We start from the raw sequence: 13,738 nt of genomic DNA, 5'->3' as shown, positions 1-13,738 counted from the left end.
GTCTTTTACTTTTTAAATTTTGCTGTTTGGTGAAATCTGTTAAAGCTCAAATAGAGGCATCAATCTAATGTGAAGCAAAGTTTCATTTTCTATTGGTATTTGTAGTATCCAAAGTGCGTGCTACCTGTCATTAAATAATCCAAATATGATTGATTATTTCGTTGATTTAAGGCTAAGACTGAATGTGGACGCACACTGTCGGCCCCATGACCGAATATTTATAATGACCCCGAAATGGTGATAATTGCATGAAAAACTGTACACATTTGTTACTATATATAGTAAGGTATGTATTATCTATATTATATATAAAGTTAAAAAGATAATTGAGCCAAGCTATGCGAAAACATTGATTAATGTAAAGGGTCATCCCATATTAGCCTGTGCAGTCCTCAGATATTTTATTTGATTTTATTTTAAGTTAAAAGTAAGTATCAACTCAGCGAAAATTAAGTTTAGACCAAAAGTGTACACTTTACGCACATGCATAAAGCCCCAGTTTAGACCAAAAGTGTACACTTTACGCACATGCATAAAGCCCCAGTTTAGACCAAAAGTGTACACTTTACGCACATGCATAAAGCCCCAGTTTAGACCAAAAGTGTACACTTAACGCACATGCATAAAGCCCCAGTTTAGACCAAAAGTGTACACTTTACGCACATGCATAAATCCCCAGTTTAGACCGAAAGTGTACACTTTACGCACATGCATAAAGCCCCAGTTTAGACCAAAAGTGTACACTTAACGCACATGCATAAATCCCCAGTTTAGACCGAAAGTGTACACTTTACGCACATGCATAAAGCCCCAGTTTAGACCGAAAGTGTACACTTAACGCACATGCATAAATCCCCAGTTTAGACCGAAAGTGTACACTTAACGCACATGCATAAATCCCCAGTTTAGACCGAAAGTGTACACTTAACGCACATGCATAAAGCCCCAGTTTAGACCGAAAGTGTACACTTTACGCACATGCATAAAGCCCCAGTTTAGACCAAAAGTGTACACTTAACGCACATGCATAAATCCCCAGTTTAGACCGAAAGTGTACACTTAACGCACATGCATAAATCCCCAGTTTAGACCGAAAGTGTACACTTAACGCACATGCATAAAGCCCCAGTTTAGACCAAAAGTGTACACTTTACGCACATGCATAAAGCCCCAGTTTAGACCAAAAGTGTACACTTTACGCACATGCATAAAGCCCCAGTTTAGACCAAAAGTGTACACTTAACGCACATGCATAAAGCCCCAGTTTAGACAGAAAGTGTACACTTTACGCACATGCATTAAGCCCCAGTTTAGACCGAAAGTGTACACTTAACGCACATGCATAAAGCCCCAGTTTAGACCAAAAGTGTACACTTTACGCACATGCATAAAGCCCCAGTTTAGACCGAAAGTGGACACTTAACGCACATGCATAAAGCCCAAGTTTAGACCAAAAGTGTACACTTTACGCACATGCATAAAGCCCCAGTTTAGACCAAAAGTGTACACTTTACGCACATGCATAAAGCCCCAGTTTAGACCGAAAGTGGACACTTAACGCACATGCATAAAGCCCCAGTTTAGACCGAAAGTGGACACTTAACGCACATGCATAAAGCCCCAGTTTAGACCAAAAGTGTACACTTTACGCACATGCATAAAGCCCCAGTTTAGACCAAAAGTGTACACTTTACGCACATGCATAAAGCCCCAGTTTAGACCGAAAGTGGACACTTAACGCACATGCATAAAGCCCCAGTTTAGACCGAAAGTGTTCACTTAACGCACATGCATAAATCCCCAGTTTAGACCGAAAGTGTACACTTAACGCACATGCATAAAGCCCCAGTTTAGACCGAAAGTGTACACTTTACGCACATGCATAAAGCCCCAGTTTAGACCGAAAGTGTACACTTTACGCACATGCATAAAGCCCCAGTTTAGACCAAAAGTGTACACTTAACGCACATGCATAAAGCCCCAGTTTAGACCAAAAGTGTACACTTTACGCACATGCATAAAGCCCCAGTTTAGACCGAAAGTGTACACTTAACGCACATGCATAAATCCCCAGTTTAGACCGAAAGTGTACACTTACCGCACATGCATAAAGCCCCAGTTTAGACCGAAAGTGTACACTAAACGCACATGCATAAATCCCCAGTTTAGACCAAAAGTGTACACTTAACGCACATGCATAAATCCCCAGTTTAGACCGAAAGTGTACACTTAACGCACATGCATAAATCCCCAGTTTAGACCGAAAGTGGACACTTAACGCACATGCATAAAGCCCCAGTTTAGACCGAAAGTGGACACTTAACGCACATGCATAAATCCCCAGTTTAGACCGAAAGTGTACACTTAACGTGCAGATTTATATTTTTAGTTCATCATAGCCAGCTTTTCTGCTTGTCTTTTCTGTGCTGTGGCATGTACGTCTTTGACTTGTGGATACTTTTAAAGCCACATCATCAGCCAATCTTCTTGAAACTTGGTCAGACAATTATATTCTTTCCATATGAAATCTGGTGTAAACAATTAGGTCTGTATGTCGACTTGAAAAAGCTCAAAGAGACTTTAATAAAAAGTCACTTGTTATTGCTAAGAAGATTATTTTGTTCTGTTGATATCTGTGAAGAGTTTGAAAATGGTGGCTGCCCAGTGGTTTATATGTGACTGTATTGAAACATTGCAAACAAGCCAGAGATAATCTTTTCACCCAATCATCATTAAACTTATTCTGAACATTTGATCTTATAATAATAATTTCTTGGGGACGTTAAAAGTTGTTTGAGAGCAGTAATTATAATCACTGGTTTCCAAGAGATGATGCAGTTTTCCTGGTATGATGCTATGAAAATTATGTGTACCCGACTTTTATTGGATTTTTCAAAATGGCCAACCTGGAGCCATTTTTGTTGCCAAATTTTCAAAAATGGTCAGAACATTTGGTCGTATAACGTCTCGGTCAAGATATAATCTGCGTCACACAGGTTAAAAATACTTAGCTAGAAAACACATTAACTGCACAAAGATCACGAAACATATCACATTAAATTAAGGTTTTGTAGGTCTCAGGTGAGCGCCTGAGGGCCTTTTGCCCTCTTGTTCAACAAAGTTTGTAAAGTATTGTTATTTGATTGTGGTATGATGGGTCCTTTTCGCTGGAGTGTAGAGTAAAACAGGTTAAAACTTGAGTTTTAATAGTTATTATTCTGAAATGGTGTTCGTAGCGTACATTCATACCTAGCATTGGGATTTTTATTTGGGTCAGGTCGGTTCAAGATCATGGTCATTGTTGTTAAACAAAAACGATTGTCACTGAATACATTTATATGGGTTACGGTTTTGTACTGAAATAAAGAGAATTTTTACCTTATAGCCAATTCAAATAAACTATCATAAGATTGCATGTGGGACATGTTGTATCAGGGTTATTGTCAGTGCTACTAAAACTAGAAAGTTTGAGTTCACTTTCTTGAGTTTGGATGGACACATTGTGCCGGCATTTTGTCTGTAGAACTCTGACTTGTAAACACAGCCTGTGAATGCAGAATGAATTAATAAATGAAACGTTTTTTGACATCCTGGTTTCGTGGCTTGTTCGTGTTACTTGTTTTGTTTAACACTATATTATAAAATCATTAAGTTAAGTACGTTATATCATAGTATGTAATAATTAACAATCATCCATGACATGTACACCATAACCCGTTGGGAAAATGATGTATCAGTCGTAAATGTAAAGTTAACTGTGCATGATAATCTTCTCCACTTAATAGAGTGAAATTATCAACGTTGAGGATACGGTCAGCTGTTATCTTATTTCAAGCAATGCAACATCTTAACAAGATAATTATGTTTAGTAAAATTTTAATAAAGTCTGATTAAGGTTGTTGGAGACATTATTTGGACCGGGATTATGTACGAAATTAATCTTGAAATACGCACATGAACATGTATATGGGCCCTGCTCTGTGGAAAGGGAGTTTAATGCATGTATGTAAGGTGTCGTCCCAGATAAGCCGGTGCAGTCCACACAGTCTAATCAGGGACGACAATTTCCGCCTAAACTGGATTTTTGCTAAGATGAGTCTTTCTTTAAACAAAAAATATCATAAAATCGGAAAGTGTCGTCCCTGATAAGCCTGTGCGGACTGCACAGGCTAATCTGGAACGACACTTCACACACATGCATTAAACCCCCTTTTCACAGAGCCAGGCCCATATTTACTTTCTGAATCATAAAGGTATCATGTATCTTATCACACGTGGTACATCAATTAGCTATTGGCTATATTATGCTCGGTGGGTCCGTGTTAATGTATCATTTGTTATCATCATACGTGTAGGTTAACCGCATACTCTTATTACTTGTTAGTATCCGTGCTAGGCAGTGGAGGTTTTCATACACTTAATTTTGAGAATTGAAATAAAAAATACCTCGCTCTGTGAAATGGGTTTTAATGCATGATCGTAACGTGTAGTGTGTACAGGCTAACCAGGGACGACACTTTCCCCTTATATGATACTTTTCGTTTAACGAAAGTCACTTCTTATCAAAAATCTAGTTTAGGCGGAAAGTGTCGTCCCTGATAAGCCTGTGCGGACTGCACAGGCTAATTTGGGACGACACTTTGCGCACATTCATTAAATATCTTTTCACAGTATATATATATATAATATACCTTGCTCACGTGCTTTCCTAGAGGCGCTTCAAGCTTTACGTCTCAATTTACTGATTCGATGGCCAACGGATTTAAAGTGCCAACAAGGGAATATATGAAATAAAGCTCGAATAGTGAGGTCAAACTTTGTTTATTTTTACATGTAAGTTGAAGTTTTACACAAAAATGAATCCGTGTCCGAAAGTCATCACTGGACATTTGCATCAACAAAATAAAGGCGCTTTTGACTGGTGAGTATACAGCTGTTGTTAATTTATCAAATGCAATAATTAATTAATTACATTGAATAATATTCATTCAAAATAAGTGGACGCGTTCTTAGAAGGTTCTTGCAATAATGTTTACTAACACATTTTCCTTAGTTCTTCTTTAAAGGTCTGATCTTTCATGAGTACATACGTACAGCTCATAGCCACCAGGAGGGTCAATAGTTTGGAGTTGGATTAGTGCAACTAACATTTCCCCATTAAAATTAAGTGTACTCGTTCATATTAAGTTTTTTTTACTGTTCCTCTTACACATGTACTATTTCACAAATGACACTTGTCAATTTCGAAGAACAAAAAGTGTTTAGTTCATTTGGACTTTTTTCTAGTTTCTATCTTAAAGCAAGTATTCAAGACTCAATGAGGCATATTAACAGCTGTTTCTTTGTTATAGAAAGTACATGTATACGTTTTCATTCAAGGCTATTTGTTATTTTCACGGATACAATGTGCACCGCAACATATATAGTAAATGCTTTGAACTGCGAGGCTTAGGCATGCTGTATATATATGTGCCTTGTTCTGAGAAAACTGGGCTTAATTCATGTGCGTAAAGTGCCGTCGCAGATTAGCCTGTGCAGTCCGCACAGGCTAATCAGGTACGATACTTTCCGCCTAAACTTGATTTTCGGTAAGGAGGGACTTCCTTGAAACTAAAAATACCATTAAAGCTGAAAGTGTTGTCCCTGATTAGCCTGTGCGGACTGCACAAGCTAATCTGGGACGACACTTTACGCACATGAATTAAGCCCAGTTTTCTAAGAACAAGACACATATATGCTGTTATTGCAGGTACGAGTTCATGTCGTGTACAAGACATGACATGCTCAGTTATCGTGACCTTGAGTATTACATATAGGATCTGGCACGAGTTATTTTGGGGCAATTGCACTTTACCGGTACGTAAAAAAGAAGGGAAAAACGTACCCTAACCATAACCCGCAAAACCTAACACCTAACACAACATCTAATAATCCTTTTTATCCTATATATTTCCTTAGTATCTGGGGCTACCGCCCCAAAACTCCCGCTTTGTCGATAGTGGTAAACATCTGCGTACCGGTAAAGTACAATCCAGCCCATATTTTATTAAACGAGTTCAGGAATTTTGTTAGTAAGCGAGCCTTTGGCGAGCTTACTAACGAATTTCCTGGACGAGTTTTATAAAATATGGTATGAAATGACAACGAATGTCAGATTTTTTTATCACATGCTTTTAAATGAGCAAATTAAATAAATATTTACGCAAACATAATGAGAACACCCGAATGTTGTTTACATTCCGTGACGTAATTCGACGTTGCAACGTCATTTCCGCAAAATAACAAAATGCGATTGGTCAATCGAACGAAAACTAAGCAATGAAAACGCTTAACAAGTATATTACACATGTGTAAGATATATAGGATCTTACACGAGTTGTCATATCATATCATATTTTATTAAACGAGTTCAGGAATACGAGTTTAATAAAATATGGTATGATATGGCAACGAGTGTCGGATCTGTTTTATCACATGCTTTTAAATGACCAAATTAAATAAATATTTACGCAAACATAATGATAAATGCCGAATGCTGTTTACATTTCGTGACGTCATCTGACGTTGCAACGTCATTTCAGTAAAATAAAATGCGATTGGTCAATAAACGAAAACTAAGCCAATGAAAACGCTAAAAAGTATATTACACATGTGTAAGATAAAAATATATGTAATGGTTATATTACATGGGAAAAGGGTATGGCATGTGATGAAAAAATATTCGTAATGGTTATATTATATAGGAAACAGGGTATGGCATGTGATAAAAGTTACGAGTATCTTATACTATTTCGAATCGAAACATCTCATTACATACCGGGAACTATTTTTTCGACTTCCTTAAAACACATGTTGTTGTTTTATGGCATACCTCATGTTGTACAATGTATGATGGTTCTTAAGTAAGTATTACACTGATGATAGGGGTTTCCAAGGATTTCTCGCCTACGGATGCCAATGCTATACGGTGATCGTGGACCCCAAGAGTTTACAAGTAAGTGCTAACTAGCTGACATGTATTATGCGTCGTCATAGAAAATATTGCGGATATATTGGTTTTCTAATGACGGTCACATGACAAACCTATCTTGTCTCTGTCATATAAAGAGCAAAACACTTTTCATATTATGTTCGTTCATCATTGTGCGTTGGCTTGATACTATAGCAATGTATAATAATCAGGCATTTATGAGTTATTACCTTGAAAAACGCGGAAAATGGCCACTTTCAACATCTCCGCTTTTTATGTCTTACTTTATTTGTCTGTTTTACTCCGGAAACGTCATGAAAATGTTTGCGGGAACAATAACTTTGTCAAGTTCGCTGATCAGCTTAATAGACGAATGACTTAATTAAAACAGCCGATGTATTATCTAAATTGACACTTTGTTCATGTACGTTTGACTGTTTTTCAAAATAGCTCGAGTTATACCTGATATATTGTAATATATATTTTTTATAGTTTATCTACATTGATAGTTTTTTTTTCTCCGTTTTATTTATCATACGGCTTATAAATATGTATACTCCATCATGTGTTTTCTTTAATCCATACACTATAGATTGACTTATTTGCAATCTGCTGTAGGTCATACAGACTGTTGGGCCACAGAATGGATTCGTTAACTATGTAAGCAACCATTGTTATACCAAATTTTAAATTCGTATTAAACACCGGATAAGACACCTATATTTACATGTAATAAGATTAAGAAGTATTTCATATATACATACTCATATATGCAACTAATGCAGTTTGTTGGTTTCGTTAATAATTTTACTGCGCAGAAAAAAAGTTTGTTTGGATCGTATCCATTCATTACTCCAAACTGTAATACAACAACAACAACAACAACAAAACTGTAATACAAGTTTGTTGTTTTATTGTTGTGCCATGCAAATTGAGTCGTTTTGACTTAAAGGGGCATTTTCACATGTTTTGGCATGTATTGAAGTTTGTCATTAGATGCTTTCAATTGATACATGTAAACATTGGATCTAAAAAGCTCCAGTAAAAAAAATAGAAAAAAATGTAACCCTCAACAGAGCTCGAACCACTGACCCCTGGAGTCCTGAAGTTAAAGTCTACCACTTAGACCACTCGGCCATCCGTGCTCATACAATTATTTATGTATTTTATACTTTATATAAGCAATCCTCGCAGTTTCAAAAAATATAACGACAACAACAGAACTCTCAAAATTATGCAATCGTTATGCAACGCTTTATATTTTTTAGGTTTTTAAATATTCAAAAGATGCATGTAATGGCTATTTTAGAGCATGATAAATGTTCAGTATTGTTTCCGCACAAATATCATAACGCAAATGAAGATTTGCGAATCTGAAACAACTGGTTTTTTATTGTGTCAATTTACCATAACGTGAAAAGGCTCCTTTAAAGGTTTGCCATAGTCTGTTTTCCCTCCCTAGGTCCGCTGGGCCGAGGAGGACTACCACCACATGTTTGCCACCGGAAGTACATACACGCTGCACGTGGCGAGCGCTGACACGAGCGGGACAGTGGTCATCTGGGACGTGGCGCTAGGTAGAGCCAGGACAGTACTAGAGGACGAACAGTCGCACGCGCTTATACTGGGTAGTGTTACCTGTACTGAGAGCGTTAACATTAACGTGTATTGGAATTGGAGTGTTCTTTATAAGAGAACAATTTTGCTTTCCGTTTTCAACTTATATTTGTAAATCAACCTTTTTTTGCTTTCAACTGCAAGCAGTATTCAGGACTGATTTAAGTTGATCCGGACTTACTACAGTCCGTTCTAAAAATGGGTAGGTCTGAAACCAAAAAGACTGAAAGCTTAATATTGCCTTTATAAAAGAAATGAATGTTCATAAGGTATTTTATATCTAATTTATATTAGGGATTGAGAATAATGATGTTGCACGGGATGAAGACTTATTGAAGAAGAACAATTCAAAAGGTGTACAATGCATACATTAAAATCGCTTCGGAACCTCTAGAGTGTGGTATTTTCAATTATCAGGTATGGAATGGCAAAAGGGTCACACCGACTCGCACGATCTTCTGTTTCTGCTCCGATCCCCAGATACTCTGGAATTGTGGGATGCGTTTTCTGGAACGAGGCTGTGGCAGAAAACATTCCCATTAAACATTCTGGCATTTGACATTGATCCTTTTGACATGGAGCGCCTTGTATGTAAGTGTCATTTCGAGTGAAAATGTTGCTATTTAAAGTGAATACTGCACTCAATTGCACTCCATTCACTGGGTACTTTTTTTATTAATATTTCCTATATGTATACTGACTTGTTCAAAAGGCTTGGATCGGGTCAGATTGATGACGAGTAGGTCACAAGAGTTGTGAATCGTGTTATTTCTTAAATTTTGATCCAGCATTTGTAAACATATTGCAAAATATGTATTTTTCCAGAAAGGAAACTAATTTCCGCGTTGAATAAGACCGAGTTCATGGAAATCGCTGCACAATTGATGAAGTTATGGCTGTTCAAATCTATGCAACCTGTTTTAGGGTCATTTTGAGTTGAATACCTTGTTATATATATTTGATAGTGGATTTTTTTTTCAGAGAAGTTGATGTTTCGTTATAATTTGATTATTTTTCATTCAAAATGATGGTTTTACTAATTAATATCATAGCCACACGCTAACCACCTGTGACTTGTTCATGATAATTATGATGAAAATGATAATTGAAAAAATGTCATAGATACAAAAAAAGATTTTTATATTCTAAAAGCTACATAACACTTATGACATGCTCATTTATAATGATCAAAAATCGAAATCGGAAAAAATATAAGAAATAGAAAAATAGAAGACAGTTTGAAAGAGCTAAATAACGCTGATGACTAAGAAAATAAACATACATGCTCGTTTATTTATGATGTAAAATCAACATCGGAAAAATAGGAGACAGTTTGTAACAATTTTTGTATCGATCATTTCAAGCAAATACGTACGTTACCAACATATTGTTAAAACTATTATTCAAATTTTTAAGCATGCATGGTGTAGTGAGTTAGCGGTAGCTTTTGCTTCCCATGTTCGGACCGCATGGGTTGCACATTTTTAATTTTATCGTTTTCATTGTTAATATAATTATTTCAAACTATGAACATTATTTAAGTTTTGTGCTGGAAATTTGCTCTTTGCACAGGCAAAATCAACCATTTGCATTCAAAAACTCCACCATGCCACAACTTATATAGGTCTTCATGTTTCAAATGGGTTGTGATTATATGTTTCTGTACATTTGTGGATGAATCAATCTTCACTTAATCACACTACGTTGCCCGATTTCTCAATAATGCGAAATACAAATGTACGTTTAAAAAACTTTTAAAACCTACTCACCCTAAAGAATTATCCGTGAGATTCAAAAACACCCGGTCTTTAGCGCCATCTCGGAAGTAGCATTGGCTCATTGGCGTCGCTCTGGAGAGCGGCGACTAGTATGTAATGCATTTTTTTTCGCTTATGGGAGGAGAAGTTATTTTACGGATCAATGTATATATTTTTGTTTTAAGAATATCTTGCATAGTGGTGATTTTTTGTGTAAATTAGTGTAAATAAGTACTGCATTTGTGCCTATTACATTTATTACAACATTTATTGCCAATAATGCAAAGCTAATTGTTTTAATTAATAACTGATCCACAACTGATCACAGGGGAAAGATCACAGGGATTGGGCAAATACGCGAAACTTTCTGGTTTTGTATAAAAACAAAATATAATCAAAATATATTTATTATGTGGAGTTTCTAATTTGCTTATTTAGTGGAAAATCAATGTGGTACGATATTTGACGACCTATCGCACAAGCAATTTTGTTGGAAGGCGTAGTGGTACGAAAACGTACAATGTATTAGTTTATTAATAGACATATAATAACGATCGCCATACACAACTTTACCAAATAGCAGTACATAAATAATGTCAGCCGGAATAGCTCAGTTGGGAGAGCGTTAGACTGAAGTTGTTTACGCAACAATCATCTAAAGGCCCCCATATTCAACCCCGGGTTCCGGCACGAACGGAACAGTTCGGCGGCTGACAATTTTTTTCAGTCAGGTTAATAAATATAATAAGGCTTTATTTTATGTAGACATTTTAAAATCCATTTTACTACAATTGGACATGTTTATTAAAATTAATGGATGCCGCGTGGTGACAACGTTAATTAAAATTTCTTACGTCACTTAAATATCTTATAAAAAAATACACGTGTTTTTATATTAACAAATAAATGCAAACAACACATCTATTATCCATGTTTTTTTATGGTTGTCGATCATAGGCCCTAAGTACTATCCCTACCACATATAGAGCGCGAAGCGCGACACGTATTATTGATTGTAACAATGAGCTGCGATAAAGGAAGCAGCCGCTTATCAAGGAGGAGCTGTGTCCCAGAAACCCGTTTCCCTAGAGTCAAGCACTCCTCGGAGTTTTGTTTTAAGAACCACATATAGAGCGCGAGGCGCGACATGTATTACTATCCAGGTGGTATGGGCCCTTTAGCATTATCCGACCATTACGTCCAAAGTTATCTTCCTTAGAATTTGAGAAATTTTGAAATCGTTGTTCGAAGTCCAAAATTTTCATCCGATTCTTCCCAAACTTGCACAGGTTTTTTTTATCAATGAGGAACCAACCCAAACTCTATATGAGCAATATCGGACCATAAGTCCAGAATTATGTCTCTTTGAATTTAAAAATTAAAGTGAAAAACTGCTTGGTTAGGTGATTATTTTAACATTTTTCATCAGATTCTTTCCAAACTTACAGTGTGTTCATATCAATGAGCATTTCACCTCATTTAAAATGAGAAACATCGGGACAATAAGTCCAGAATTTTTTTCTATTAAATTTGACAAAATTTCCACTTGTTTAAAAGATTTCACAACTTTCGTCTGAATCTTTCCAAACTTGTTAAGTTTTTTTATATCAGTATTACTCGAACCATATTGAAAATGATGAGCAATAAATCTATTATGCTCTTTTACTGAGTTTCAAAGTATTGTGAAATGCAGCTTCTTTATGCAATTTACAGTTTTCATTCAAAAAATTTTCTAACTTTTACAGTGTTTTCATATCAATGAGTACTCAACCCCTACCGTTAATGAGCAACGTAAGAATAAGTTCACACTCATCTCCCCTTGAAGTTGAGAAAAATATGAAATTACGCTTACAAGATGAAGCAGATTTTTTAAAACCTACACAGTTCTGTTCCATTAATGAAAACTGCACACGGATGCCAGTAAAAAAATGGAAACCAATGTAAATAAAATGAACTATGAAATATTTGGGGGTTACAACACAAAATCATAGATAATGGTTATTTGGGGGTTATAACACAACATCATAGATAATGGTTATTTGGGGTTTATAACACAAAATTATAGATAATGGTTATACCAGTATCTTTTTCTATTTTGTTTAAAATAATCGGCCAATATATTAATATTTACAGTAGAAAAAAAATCGTTCCATGTAACTTCATTGAGTGCCGTTTACACTGAAATTCCCGACGCCCTTTGATGCTTTGCATCAATACTTATCTTGTTTAATAATGCATCGCAAAAAAGAGTAAGCATCCGTGATTAACGACATTGACTGACTTGAATATTTGAAAAAAACAACAACACCACAACAGGTCAGATTTTTTAAAGAAAAGATAAAATAATATTTGCATACTGCCATTGGAATATGTAGCACAAGGAAACCACACCAACACGTGGTCCAGAAGAGTCTAAGCGTTATTGATGAAGGGTCTCAAGACATTTTTCTATAAGAATTTAAGACAAAATTTACAAACAGCTATTATGTTTGTGTGTTCTCAAGGTTTATGTGAGGCGCCGCGCGTGCTGGTGTGCACGGATGTCTCGGTCATCAAGTCTCCAGGGGACTCCTACAGATCCATCCGCCTTGCGGATCCAAATCCCACCGTTACACGTACGGAGTTCAGCAGTGCTTCAATAAACATCTGTAGTCGTTATAATATGTATTACTAGTACAAACTATTGCTTCATCGATCCCAATTCATTGTAAATAATTTCAGATTTGTGTGGAGTTTAATGTTGTTGTAATATTGGTTAATATTTGTTTTCTTCCATTGTTGTTTGTAAAAGTTGTATCAAACAGACGCCGAAATATTTCAGTTATTTTCAACGAGCCCATAGGGCGAAATTTTCCATTATAGAACAATATGCGACTACTTCTGCTACAACCATGCATTATATGAACTTTAAATGTGTAAACGGGGCATATTGGAAGGTTAGGCATAGCTTATCACGAACATCAAACAACGCAAAACAAAGAAAGTTCTCTTGCATATGGTTATATACATACACAATTAAATACGCTTTCACTTGTCCAGCTTCCGGCAGCGAACGGCGGACTTCCGGTAGCAGTATGCAGCGCCTGGCAGCCCGCAGCACAAGCTCACTTTCCAAGATGGCGTCCCTAGCAACCAACATCCTTAATGTACCAGACCCGCTGAAAAGAAGGTCGGTATTTTACGGTTAGGTGAATCATCAGATCAATCTGTTTTGGCATTGCTTTTATTGTGTCCGGTTTTGAATACTTCAGAGATGGGGCGTTTAGTAAATCAACATTACAAATCATTTTGTTGAAACGATATGCATACATTCATTCATTCATTCATTCATTCATTCATTCATTCATAAATTCATTCATTCATTTATTCATCTTGTCATTTATTAATTCATTTA

The 13,738-nt window shown here is 36.2% G+C and overlaps 1 protein-coding gene across 4 annotated transcripts in view; it reads left to right on the top strand.

The window, feature by feature from the left end:
* Positions 1-3,836: 3,836 nt before the first annotated feature.
* The window catches only part of LOC127842462 (WD repeat-containing protein 11-like), a 35,573-nt gene continuing 25,671 nt past the window's right edge, over positions 3,837-13,738 (top strand). Inside the window, exons 1-8 of one of the 4 annotated variants that reach the window (XM_052371990.1) lie at positions 3,837-3,927; positions 4,713-4,921; positions 6,925-6,994; positions 7,589-7,630; positions 8,433-8,598; positions 9,005-9,178; positions 12,849-12,959; positions 13,384-13,513. In XM_052371990.1, the coding sequence (XP_052227950.1) occupies positions 4,857-4,921; positions 6,925-6,994; positions 7,589-7,630; positions 8,433-8,598; positions 9,005-9,178; positions 12,849-12,959; positions 13,384-13,513 (758 nt within the window). In that variant the 5' untranslated portion in view covers positions 3,837-3,927; positions 4,713-4,856. Of the gene's footprint in view, positions 3,928-4,320; positions 4,406-4,671; positions 4,922-6,924; positions 6,995-7,588; positions 7,631-8,432; positions 8,599-9,004; positions 9,179-12,848; positions 12,960-13,383; positions 13,514-13,738 lie in introns of those variants that run through there. The other 3 variants (XM_052371989.1, XM_052371987.1, XM_052371988.1) reach the window with 3 other exon arrangements.

The sequence above is a fragment of the Dreissena polymorpha genome, chromosome 8 (assembly GCF_020536995.1).
Source record: "Dreissena polymorpha isolate Duluth1 chromosome 8, UMN_Dpol_1.0, whole genome shotgun sequence".
Lineage (NCBI taxonomy): Eukaryota > Metazoa > Mollusca > Bivalvia > Myida > Dreissenidae > Dreissena > Dreissena polymorpha.
This window is presented reverse-complemented; position numbering and strand designations above follow the sequence as displayed.